The following is a 12,070-nucleotide window of genomic DNA, read 5'->3' on the forward strand; positions in this document are numbered from 1 at the left end:
GACCAACTTGGGGGCGCTTCACCGGCTTGGGCGTCCGGCGATTGATTTCCATGCCTGTAATGCCTGGAACCTGGTACCTAGACGCACGTGCTTGGTAGGCGCCACCAGGGTTACAGTCAGTGCTCGGCGCTCGCAGTGTCTCTACGCACACCACCACTGTACATTTTCTATGACCAAGCAAGACTCACAGTATCTCCCCAAAGATGGGGTTTTCGTTCCGAACCCTCGACATTTGGCACCCAATTAATCGTTGATTAGCCTTGAGCAAGCACGATCACACAATCAAGCAACGAAAGAAGCCACCCGTTCTCTGCCTTGCAAAGCACCCAGCTGCAAAACATCTAGCACTGCTGCTACTAGCTCTCCTGGAGCAGCACGCCTGACCCCCTTACAACTAACAGCCTCGCACGTGACACTCCTACCATGAGCAGAGTAAGTCTCTCCTCCAGACCTGACATACTTTTCTGATATTTGGTATAGTTCTCCCTCAAAGGCCGTACGGCACTCGTCACGGGCGGCGCACGAGGCTGTGGCCTTGCCTTCGCCGAAGGTCTCGCCGAAGCTGGTGCCGATGTCGCCATCTTCGACGTAATTGACCCAGTCGAAGCTTTCTTCGACATTGAGAAGAACTTTGGCGTCAAGACCAAGTACTACAAGTGAGCACTCACACCACCCCTGGTCGTCGACCTTAGCTGAACCGATTCGTTTTCAGAGTCGACGTAAGCAGCATAGAAAGCCTGACCCAAGGCTTCGAGTCGTTCAAAACCGACTTTGGCGGCAAACTGGACATCTGCGTGCCCACCGCTGGTATCAACAAGAACCTTGCATTCCTTGATACATCGTTCGAGGCTCACCAGCAGCTTCTGAGCGTGAATGTCATGGGAGTGTACCACACCGCCCAATTCGCTGCTAAGCAGATGATTGAGAACAAGACTCAGTGCGGAAGTATTATCCTGGTCGCGAGTATTGCTAGTTACATGGCTATTCGCAGCCAGATGAGCAGTGCGTACTGTGGAACTAAGGGTGCGGTGAGGGCCATGTGTCCTGCCATTGCGGCTGAGTTGGTGCCTCATGTGAGCATCCCCGTATACCTTTGCTACGTGTTCACGTAGGATTGTGACTGACAAATGTGCCGTGCAGGGAATCAGAGTCAACTCGATATCGCCTGGATACGTCAAGACGGAGATGACGGCGCCGGTAAGTCCTTCTGTGCTCTCGAGGTCCAAAAGGAGCGAGACATATACTGATAAATGAACGACAGTTCCCTCACTTATTGGAGAGTTGGAAGGATGAGATTATGAACCGACGTGTCGCGCAGCCAGACGATATTCGAGGGGCTTGTGTGTTCTTGGCTAGTGATGCCAGTCTGTACATGACGGGACAGGATGTTTGTGTCGATGGTGGTGTCACCAAGTGGTAGTCCACATATAGCCAAGGAGGTCGTACTTCACTGATCATTGAGTAAGAAATCTGACACTATTTGAATGTGATCTATGCCAGGTCGTATTGAAATGCTATAGATTCATGACTTTATCAGCTTTTCCATCACAGCAGCCACGCCGAGCACCGTCTCCTCCTCGAATCGTCGACCAACAATCTGCAGTCCGACCGGATGTCCGTCCATGGTCTTGGGGTCGTATAACTTCCAATTCCAAGCGTCGTAGTCATTCCTTGGCTCATGCTTCGTTACTAGATCTTTCGATGCATCGACTTTCCCAGCAGGAAACGACAGCGCCGGATAATCCAGGAAGTTCCACACCTTGGTGTATCCTACCCATTTGCACCCGCGATGCGGTACAGCTGGATGTGGCATCGTGGGCATCAACACAACGTCCACGGTGCGACCAGACTCGAGACCTTTAGCAAGGCTCCACTTATCGTTATATGCTTGTTGTGCTGCTAGTTTGCGTTTGTTCAACTGCCAATATTCATAGACCGTAATTGGCTTGCCTCTGTTGGTCAGGGCCTCAACATGAGGAATGAACGGTTCCCCCCCGGCTTGGACTTCTCTTCGAATATCCTCGCCTCCATCGGCTGTGTAGTATTGATCCTATTGAAATGTCAGAATGGCGGAGGAGTAATGCTTTTCGGATGACTTACCATGATTTCAATGCACTCCTTGTGCCCAGATGAATTCCATTGAACGATTTCGTGACCAGCAGCCTTGAGCTTGGCTACCATGTCATTTAGCACTCTTTCGATCGGCGGGTGGACTTTGACCACGCCGTCGTCAAGGAGCACTCCTATCGTCAATGGTCTTGTCTGTATATCCTCATAATTTTCTCGCCTCCACGGAATGGGCGTGACTTTTGGATCTACCACCCATGGTCTGGCATCAACTACAGTCTGCATGACCGTCACCAAAGCTGAAAGACTCCTTGTCAATGGGCCGACTGCAGATGGTACATGTTCTTGTCCCTCGGTCGATACTGGGACACCCATGTACGGCAATCGGGAGCTCTTTCGACTGTCAGCAAGCCAGCCACTTTTAAGGATGCAGAAATGTGTCTCACGGTAGGCTTGAAGCCCCATAGGCCATTCATGTGTGCTGGAATTCGTATTGAACCGCCAATATCAGTTCCCCAACCTATCATGGATGCTTGCATGGCAAGTAATACTCCTTCTCCTCCTGTCGAACCACCAGGGGTGAAATTAGGATCTCGAGGATTTGTTGTTAGACCCCAAAGTGGATTCTCCGTCTCGCACCACTTCACAAGTCAGCCGATCACATTGATCCGAAGGGGTGGTGTCTACCATTATGCTCTGTGGGAGATTCGTCTTGGCCAGAACAATTGCTCCCAGGGACTTGAGGATCTCGACGATTGCGGCGTCCCTAGCAGCAGGCTTGAAAGCTCTGCTCACATATCCTAGCGTCGAGTCGGCTCCTTTGACATCGAATTGATCCTTGAGAGTGACTGGGACTCCATGCAGAGGACCAACCAATTCTCCATGCTGTTGGTAGTACTGGTCAAGCTTGTCTGCCTCCTGGATAGCTTCTTCGAAGAAGACCTCGGTCAGACAGTTTGTCTATACTCATTTGTTAATGGCCTAATGTTGGTATCAGAGGTGTCTGACCTTCTGGTGTGCCTCTGCAGCTCTAAGCACCTGGTCAGCATGGGTACTCGCGTCTTTGAGAGATGGGTGCTTGCCTTCGGATATACGTCCTCGTAACATCACGTGCTGTGACACTACCATTTGCAAAGGCGCTGGTCAAGCCTTCCACGCTGTCTATGTCGAGTATTGCACTGGGAAGAGCATTCTGTCCATGGATATCGCGTAGATATGGCTCGACGAGCTTTTGCTGAATGTTGCGCTTTTCCTGGACGACTTCCTGCCACGGCCGGGTCGACATTTCTGCAGGCTGATATCCGACGGCTATCACATCCGACCGTACCAATTCGTATGCCAGTGTTATACAGCCTTGCCGTGATGCCCTGCCAACTGGTTACCCTGAACGTTGAGGGAATAACTCAGGACAGCTACCTGGTACCCGAGATAGCTGGGACGGCTATCCGAGTAGGGCGGACCACTACCCCAAACGCAATACTACCACGTATAAAGACACATTAAATTAATCGCTAGTACGATTCAAAGTCTACTCCCTAAGTACCACGTAAGTTGTAGGTTTTCTAGTATATATAGAGAGTACGAGCGCGTAGCTTCCTATTTATACTAGTATTTCATATTAAAGGTATGATTTCGTGAAGTGTACGTATAGTGAAAAGTACCTCTTTTAGTAGGGCTCTTAGAGGTTTAGATACTAAGAACTTATAAACTTTAGGCGTGCTCTTTATCTATAATACTTAGAGAGTTAGGTACTATATCCCCTAAGCTTATAGGCGTTAATTGTCGTAGGGCCGTCGTCGAATTGATCTGCCGTACTCGGGTAGCCGTCCCAGCTATCTCGGGTACCAGGTAGCTGTCCTGAGTCATTCCCGTTGAGTTGAGTGCATCTCGTACCAATCTGTACGAGGCTGCAGTCAAATCTCCGGCTTCGTGATTGGGCCTTGTGGTGATGTCCGCCCTTATCGGTTTCTGCTTGTCAGTGACGGTCTATGCTCGGACGGGCAATGGCAATATTCCCCCCTCCATTTCTTCGCCACGCAATGATTGAACTCAAGAGTGGGGCAATCATGTCCAGATCACCATCAAACAGTAGCATCGAATCAGTCCACCTCAAAGGGATATGTACCATGGTGCTCGGGTGTTGAGGCTAAAAGGTCACCTGACGAGGCCGCTCACCCAGGGGCGAAAGGCCCACGTTTGCAAGGCTTGTCTTTAAAAACAGTTTCCAGTCCGGCCAGTCTTAAAGGGACGGACGGGCAAAAAGGCTAATGAAGCGAACTCGTTCCCAAGTATCGCCGACCATGTCTCCCGGTGCAGATGATGAGGGTTTCGATGCTGGTGTCAACGGCCACAACCTCAATGGACACGAGAATGAGGTGGAAAACGCGATCATCGTTGGCGCCGGACCTGCTGGGTTGATGCTCGGGTAGGCCTTGCCTAAATCCGTTCTTGTCTCGATGTTGATATTGACTCGTTTGCAGGTCGAATCTGGCCCGATACGGCATCAAAGCAAGGGTTCTGGATGATCGAGATGACAAGACTTCGACTGGTCGTGCAGACGGTCTTCAGCCAAAAACCATTGAGACGTTTCGACAATTCAGACTGGCAGATGACCTACTCCGAAAAGGAGTCAAGATTTACGACATATCTTTCTGGAGCTCAACGACTTCAAAGCCTCTTCACCGGACGAGAAGGGAAGTCCACTATCCAACGGAAGTGGATGTCAAAGATCCATTTATTCTCCTCGTCCATCAAGGTATGGTCGAAGACATCTTCATCGAGGATATGAGGGAACGAGGTATCGAGGTTACTCGAAGTACGCCCTTTTCGCGCTACGTAGCGACAGACGATGCCGGGGCACCGATCGAAGCCATCTGCCAGGACAAGAAGACCGGCTCAAGTCGATCGTTTAAGACGAAATATCTCATCGGCTGTGATGGCGCCCACTCGAATGTGCGGAAGAGCATTGCCGGTGCCCAGATGGTCGGAGAGAGTAGCAATTCGAAATGGGGAGTTCTTGATGGTAAGACAGCATCAAATCTTCCCGAGAACTGCAACAATGCTGACCATATGAAGGTGTCATTGAGACAGACTTTCCTGATCTTTGGAGCAAGGTCGTCATCCACTCCGAGACAGCAGGAACAGTTCTTTGCATCCCGCGGGAACGAAATATGACTAGACTCTACATCGAGCTCGATCGGAATCTGCAAGACAATGTGCCGACTCAAGCGACGCAGGAGTACGTCATGCAGAAGGCGAGGGAGATTATGGCGCCATTCACCTTGACATGGACCAATGTTGAATGGTTCAGTGTGTACAAGGTTGGACAACGGGTTGCCAGCACATTCTCTGCTGAGCATGAACGGGTCTTCATCACAGGAGATGTAAGTGCTTACACCTCTCTCACCAAAGTAGTATTGTCAAACTGACTGTCCAAACCAGGCCGGCCACACGCACTCACCCAAAGCAGCTCAAGGCATGAATACCTCGATGCACGACACCTTCAACCTGGCCTGGAAACTCAACCTGACCATCCGAGGCCTCGCCACTCCAGACCTCATCTCAACATACCAACACGAACGTCGCAAAATCGCCCAAGACCTAATTAACTTCGACTTCGAGCACGCCGCAGCCTTTGCCGACGGCGACTCCAAAGCTCTCGCCGATAACTTCGCCACCAACGTTGGCTTCATATCCGGCGTCGGCGTCAAGTACGCAGCCAACGTGCTCAACTACCCCGAAAACGCACCTCAAGGCGTCCTACGCGCCGGCGAACTCATGGCACCCGCCCAACTCACCCGGTACATTGACGCCAACCCCGTTGACGTCCAAATCGACATCCCCATGCTCGGCCAGTTCCGCGTCTACTTCTTCGTGCCGGACATCCACTCTTCATCGACCTTCTTGAACAATGTCTGCAGTCATATTTCCTCCAGTGACTCGGTTCTGGGCCGCGCCACCGCCGCTGCAGCCAAGTCCTATGCTCAGACCAATCTCCCGCCCGTCGAGTCCGACAACTTCATCCAGCCAGGCCGCTATACGGCTGCCTCACAACTGTTCACGTTCGCCACTGTGACAGGCATGGAGAAATCGCAAATTGAGATCACACACCTGCCGAGCCTGCTACAAAAGAGTCGATGGACATTCTACCTCGATGACCTGAAAGACCATAAGACAGGTAAATCGTGTACGGAGAAATGGCTGGGTCAGGTCAGTCAGGATGAGGTTGCGATTGTTAATATCAGACCGGATGGCTACGTCGGTAGTATCGGTCGCTTCGATGGGAAGAGCGACGGCGCTGCTGCTGCACAGTGGCTGGACACGTACTATGGCGGGTTCTTGAAGGCTTAAAGACTAGTACTGTACAGGGTTGATAGAAATTTGTACTTGAAGCGCACAGTATAAGGGGTATTTATATTGCATTTAATGGCGTCTCTAGCTATTTGTAAAGTCGATTGCTCGATAACATTATCTTAAGATACTAGTATAAATCTCACTTCAAAAACGTCTCATACTCATTAATACACCTCTCCGGCACCAGCCCTCTCAGCACTTTCATGCCTTCGTGCACGACCGCCCACCGAATATTGCTGAGGTGCTTGGCCATAACAGTGGTGAGGCCACTTGTCGAGTACTTCCCCAGCCCGCGCCACAGGTTCTCCGGGATCACACTGGTCATGCTGCTGACCAAAGCGTTCATCTCGGCCTTGGCATGCCAGACGATCCCGTCGTCGACACTGTTGTTCTGGTCCAACGGCGACTCCTGGCCTTTTGCATGACCCATATTCCGGTCACCGCCGATCGCAGGTGCGCTGGACAGCGACTTGTCGACCACATTTGCAAAGTGGAAGGCCCAGCACGTCAGCGTCGAAAGGTACAGACACCAAGGATAGTGGAAGGCGTTGTTGACGTCCCAATTGTCCAGGTTCATGATGCCATCACGCAACATGTGAGCGGCGTGCCAGGCTGCTTTGGCTGCGGGGGTCGATCCGCCGGGCGTGGGCTTGGCCCAGTCCTTGACGATGCGGCGCGAGCGGTCATAGTCGGCGCGTGTGACTGGGCGGCCGATGATGTGTCGAGCGCCGGCGTAGATCTGAAGATCGAGAATCTCGACATTCAGGGTGATGTGTGCGGCGTGATAGATTGCTATCGTCGCGGTGCTGAAGCGCGTGAATTCCGCTTTCCGTGTCGGGTTGTCGTTGAGTGAGAGTGTCATGTTCATGCAGTAGGTTTCGAAGTCGGCTTTCCAGGCGTCGTAGGATTGAGCTAGCCGCTCCTGCCACTTTGGTTGCTCCGGAGCGTTAGGTCCGCTTGGGTTGCCGACGCCTGCGATGTGTTAGCTTCACTGGGTGTGTAAAGGAATGCGGTGACTGCTCACCGAGAGACGTCTGGTCTCTGCGTTTCATGTCCCATTGTACGGACATTAGTCCGTGGAGCACGAGCAGCCGAGATAGGGCGTTCAGCTGGGGAATCTGGGCACCCGAGTCGGGGTTCATGTACGCTTTCAGAACCGAGAGGTATGATATCTGTGGTTCCTTTCTGGCGTATTTCCACCATTCCTCGGCAGAGCTAGCTTCCCATGTCGTCTGATTACACGGGAGTGTTGTTCGGAGTTCGAATGAGGACATGCATAGCGACTGCGAGAAGAGCACGGCGTGTTGTGTGTCCCATAGAAAGCACAGGAACGCCAGTCTGGAATGATCAGCATGTGACGCCTAGGGAAAATTGGAATAGCATACCTCTTGCGAAGTTCGACATCGATGGCTTTGCGCCAGTCAGATTCGAGATCACCAGAGCCTTCACCAAAGTTCGGCTGTCGTACAGTTTGGCAGTCGCTACGACGGATGAGACTGCACCATGTTAGCAAGCTTGAAGTCAAGTATGTGTGATAGGTGAGGCGTACTTGATCAAGAGGCCATGGAAGAGATGGGCCATATCGTGTTGCTTTTGACCAGCTCTCGACTTTCCGAAACATTCCACCAGCAGAATAGTCTGGAGCATCCATAGCTCCGGCATTGCAGAGAAGGCGGAATGCTGGAAGATTTGTGCCCGAAGTACGTCATGGATGCAGACTGCTAATCTGTGGATAGCCTTCTCGCTGTAGGTGGCGCCCAGGAGTAGGACGGCCAACAGCAGTAGTGGCTCTGTCTGGGAAGGATCAAATGTGGGTTGGTGGAGGAGGGGGTAGGCGACGTTGAAGCGCGAGAAGAAGAGATCGAGGTAGTTTTGCATTGAGGATAGTGTTAGCAAAGGATGATCGCGAGAGATTTCGGAGCCTTCTGGCGTCTTGGGTCGAGCGGCCACCAGCAGATCGAGTATCTGGTTCCGCGAAACATCATCCATGGTAGGCATAATGCGCCGAGGCTGACTGGGAGGCAGAGTTTGCAAGTTGTAGCCATTGTTCATCATTCGATTCGGTTGATTGGCTGCTTGAGTATGCATAGAATCTGGAGATGTAGTGGTGGGAGGGGAGAAGTCAACCTCATTTGCAGGATTGGCTGTCGAGTCGGAACCCATAGGCGAGGTTGAGAGAGTATTGGCCATGCCGGCATTATGAGGTGTCATTCCGCTGAATTGAAAGATCTCTGACATTTGAAAAGCTTCCATAGCTGGTGGTCGGGGAAGTGCAGGTTGCTTGAAGAGAGAGTTCGTCGAGGTTGTCGTATTTCCGGAGACACCATCATTCAACTTGAACACTTCGGAAGTGTTCTGGGTTGTGGACTGGAATTGCATCTGGGAATCAGGAATCGCATTCTGTGCGTCGGGCACCATGCTCAAATTCTGCTGCCCACCAACGTCGAACAGCCAATTGTAGTTGTTCATGGTTGTGAAAGGCATATTGAATGAACTCGCTGGACCCAGTCAGATTTCACAGGCAATCAATCAGGAAGCACACTCACCAGTGTCTGCGGCGAACATGTCATCAATTGGCATTTCACCTGAGACGTTGAGCGCCGTAGTCGAGTTGGAACCCCAGGACGAATTGGCAAGAAAGTCGAACATGGTGTTATCATGACCAGTGGCAGAGCTGATAAAGTCATGATCATCGGGAAGCTCTGGTAGTTGATGGGAGAAATGCTCGAAAGACTCGGAACTCAGCATGGACCTTGGTGGTGATAATGGTTCGGCGTGTAAAGGCGCCTGGCCATTGAAAGCCTCGACAAGCATCGGCTGGGATGAAGTGGACGAAGCAACGGACTCAGTGGCCTGCTTCTTGGTTGGAGAGTCTGAACATTCTGATTGCGCTGGTCGTTTGTTGACGATGTTGCCATCAGGGTCTCTCCAGAGCTTCTTCCTACTCTCAATAACACCGAGGCCTTCGCCTCCGGCCTCCTCATCCTTCTGGCGGTGGCGAGCCATGTGCCGATCTGTATGGAAATTAATCTCGTCATCCCACAATTTCGGACGGGAGTCAAGCACTGCACTTACCTAGCAAGTCTGGCCTTTTGAAGTGTAGACTGCAGCGGGGGCAGGTACTTTCTCCTAAGCCGTGGTTTAGAACATGGCGCTGGAGATGATCTGACCGCGTGAAGCCCTTTCCACACCCGTCGTGGGTGCAAATATACTTCTTGGGTTTGGTGGTCGTAGTCGAAGCCATCGGTGACAGCCTAAATTCAGCTGTCTCAGTTGTGATGCATCCAAAGTGCCGCGACTGTAAGGTACAAGCAGGTGAAGGTCGGACACTGCAGGTGGGTGGCACAATGTCAACAGGTAAGGGTCCAACACAAGCCTTGGAGGAGGATGGTTTTTAGTGGGGAAGAGTTGAGACCTCTTTAATTACGAATCTAGGGTGTACGAGAGGCACCTGCGAGAGGAACCCGAGAGGGATGGTGGCGAGATAGGCTTCGCACTTGGTTCGGTATCTGGTGCCGTGCTCAAAGACGGTCAATTATGTGGGTAAAGATAAGGAAGACGGGCGATTTATAGGTGGAGTTACTAAGTCCCCCGAAACGGAATGAGAGCACGGTTTCCAGGGTCGTTGACCATAGGTTCGGGAAAGCAAGGGCCAGCCAGTAGCTTGCTACCTCGACCAGGCCAGCGACGGCCGAAAAGCTAATCAATCAGTCTCATTTCATCTCATCTTTATCAACTTTATATATGCAAGATGCTATCTAGACCCATGACATGCCCTGTAGGATCCTGCCCCATTCGATGATGCACTACGCCTCGGAAACCGCCTTTCTAAAGTAAACCTAACAGAATGCTCGGATCCCTCGCTTGAGTCAAATGAATTATGCTGAAGCTTCCGATGACTCGTAGAATGGATAGTCGACGTATCCCTTTTGGGGAGGGTCGGCCCCGTAGAAGGTGTTGCGATCATAAGGATTCAATGGGAGACCTTCAGCAAGTCTCTTGGGCAGATCGGGGTTCGCGATGAAATGGCGGCCAAAGATGATAGCATCCGCCTCGCCTGACTCGACCTTGGGAAGAGCATTTTCGGCGTCGAAGCTGCCTGCTGCCACGAACTTGATGTCACCCTTCTCGAGGATTCGTCGGAAAGGAACCAAAGAAGGCTTGCCCTCGGTGGCTCTTGCAGCCGACGACGTTTCAACCACTGGTTGCTGCAGCGCCAGGAGCTTGGCGGTCTCGTCGAGGACTTCGTCGAATCTGGGCTCGACCATGTGGACGTAGGTCAGGCGGTTGTCTTTTGGAAGCGCAGCGATCTGTTCGCAGAGGTATGCCCAGTGCGCGTTAGGATTTGAATCCTTGGTGTCCTGGAAATAGTTGTAGGGTGACAATCTGATGCCAACTCGGTCTGATCCGACCGCCTCAGTGACAGCCTTGATGACTTCGAGCGGGAAGCGGGAGCGTTTCTCAACCGAGCCACCGTATGAATCCGTTCGAACGTTGGCATTGTCGTGCAGAAATTGGTCGAGCAGGTAACCATTGGCACTGTCCGGAATCAGTCCATGTAGAACACCAAAACATATCGACTTCGGACTTACCCGTGAATCTCAACGCCATCAAATCCAGCTTCCATTGCTCGCTTGGCCGCAGCAGCAAATTCCTGGACGATTTCTTGGATCTCCTCAACGGTCAATTCCTTAGGAGGGGTTGATTCGTAGTCGGAGCCGTCCAAAGCCTTGCCTTTCAGGGGAATGCTGCTAGCGCTGACACAAGGCTTTCCGTCGAGGAAACTCGGAACAGTCGCACGACCAACATGCCATAGCTGGCAGAAGATGAAGCCACCTTTGGCGTGAATGGCCTCAGTGACGCGTTTCCAGCCAGCAATCTGACCCTTGGTGAAGATGCCCGGTACACCAGGGTAACCGCAAGCCTAGACATAACATCAGAAACTGGACGACCAGCCTATCTCCTAAAGTAAACTTACTTGACGACTTATCGGGCAAGCTTCGGTCAATATGAAACCGCCTTTGCTTGCGCGCTGGCCGTAGTATTCAACGACAAGGTCTCCGGGGACAAAGACGCCCTCAGACTCTTTGGTACCTCTCATTCTCGTCAATGGGGCCATCATGACTCTGTGTTGGAGGTTGATGGCACCCAATTGGAGCGGCTTGAACAGGACAGTGTCCTCAAGCGGCTTGAAGCCACCAGTTCTCGAAGGCATTTTTGTTCTAGGTTGTAATGTTTCCTGTTGAAATTCTCGAATCGTACCTTGTGGTATACAACTATGGTAAGTCTTGAGTGTGTCTTCGTATTAAAGGACAATTCATCACCCGGAACCGATTGGGAGAAATGCTACCCGCCACCTAGACGTGGAGTATCCTCCACGCCTAAACTCGGAGATGTTCATTTTCTCGCCATGCCAGAAGTGGGCAAAATATCGAATTTCATTGCTACGGTGAACCGATGTGTGTCTGGGCATGGATCCGACCCGAGAAGATGATCCGGCTCTTGGAGCCATCATTATTCCGGCAATTGTGGGAAAGAAGTGGCTGCTCTGGATTGCAGGTCGCCGACATCGAAAGTCTCTCTGGCGTACGTTGGCGGTTGAACCCACGACCTCACACAATCAAGAGTGGGGGACAGCTTGCAACAATCA

At 51.8% G+C, this 12,070-nt stretch overlaps 5 protein-coding genes across 5 annotated transcripts; 2 read left to right on the forward strand and 3 right to left on the reverse strand.

Annotated features, from left to right (window-relative positions):
- Nucleotides 1-335: 335 nt before the first annotated feature.
- Nucleotides 336-1,471, forward strand: EDD37DRAFT_26684 (gluconate oxidoreductase). The gene is made up of 5 exons (XM_062810904.1): nucleotides 336-432; nucleotides 481-656; nucleotides 713-1,073; nucleotides 1,141-1,197; nucleotides 1,262-1,471. Exons 1-5 carry the CDS (start codon nucleotides 424-426, stop codon nucleotides 1,418-1,420), a joined length of 762 nt encoding a protein of 253 aa, XP_062674830.1. The 5' UTR covers nucleotides 336-423; the 3' UTR covers nucleotides 1,421-1,471.
- A 4-nt stretch (nucleotides 1,472-1,475) lies between these two features.
- Nucleotides 1,476-3,493, reverse strand: EDD37DRAFT_615607 (acetamidase). The gene is made up of 6 exons (XM_062815611.1): nucleotides 3,150-3,493; nucleotides 3,076-3,097; nucleotides 2,755-3,027; nucleotides 2,514-2,708; nucleotides 2,101-2,460; nucleotides 1,476-2,050 (listed from the first exon to the last, which is right to left on the reverse strand). The coding sequence occupies exons 1-6, from the start codon at nucleotides 3,350-3,352 to the stop codon at nucleotides 1,523-1,525; spliced, it is 1,581 nt and encodes a 526-aa protein (XP_062674831.1). The 5' UTR covers nucleotides 3,353-3,493; the 3' UTR covers nucleotides 1,476-1,522.
- Nucleotides 3,494-4,076: 583 nt separating this feature from the next.
- EDD37DRAFT_689673 (FAD binding domain-containing protein) lies at nucleotides 4,077-6,498 on the forward strand. The gene is made up of 4 exons (XM_062819987.1): nucleotides 4,077-4,492; nucleotides 4,548-5,089; nucleotides 5,143-5,450; nucleotides 5,509-6,498. The coding sequence occupies exons 1-4, from the start codon at nucleotides 4,335-4,337 to the stop codon at nucleotides 6,415-6,417; spliced, it is 1,917 nt and encodes a 638-aa protein (XP_062674832.1). The 5' UTR covers nucleotides 4,077-4,334; the 3' UTR covers nucleotides 6,418-6,498.
- A 50-nt stretch (nucleotides 6,499-6,548) lies between these two features.
- On the reverse strand, nucleotides 6,549-9,938 carry EDD37DRAFT_689674 (fungal-specific transcription factor domain-containing protein). Its single transcript, XM_062819988.1, has 6 exons — nucleotides 9,496-9,938; nucleotides 8,967-9,434; nucleotides 7,970-8,918; nucleotides 7,806-7,916; nucleotides 7,445-7,758; nucleotides 6,549-7,392 (listed from the first exon to the last, which is right to left on the reverse strand). Exons 1-6 carry the CDS (start codon nucleotides 9,662-9,664, stop codon nucleotides 6,560-6,562), a joined length of 2,844 nt encoding a protein of 947 aa, XP_062674833.1. The 5' UTR covers nucleotides 9,665-9,938; the 3' UTR covers nucleotides 6,549-6,559.
- Nucleotides 9,939-10,121: 183 nt separating this feature from the next.
- Nucleotides 10,122-12,064, reverse strand: EDD37DRAFT_572126 (uncharacterized protein). Its single transcript, XM_062814355.1, has 3 exons — nucleotides 11,399-12,064; nucleotides 11,013-11,344; nucleotides 10,122-10,959 (listed from the first exon to the last, which is right to left on the reverse strand). The coding sequence occupies exons 1-3, from the start codon at nucleotides 11,633-11,635 to the stop codon at nucleotides 10,299-10,301; spliced, it is 1,230 nt and encodes a 409-aa protein (XP_062674834.1). The 5' UTR covers nucleotides 11,636-12,064; the 3' UTR covers nucleotides 10,122-10,298.
- Nucleotides 12,065-12,070: the final 6 nt, after the last annotated feature.

This window comes from Exophiala viscosa, assembly GCF_022695815.1.
Source record: "Exophiala viscosa unplaced genomic scaffold EDD37scaffold_1, whole genome shotgun sequence".
NCBI classification, from domain to species: Eukaryota; Fungi; Ascomycota; class Eurotiomycetes; order Chaetothyriales; family Herpotrichiellaceae; genus Exophiala; species Exophiala viscosa.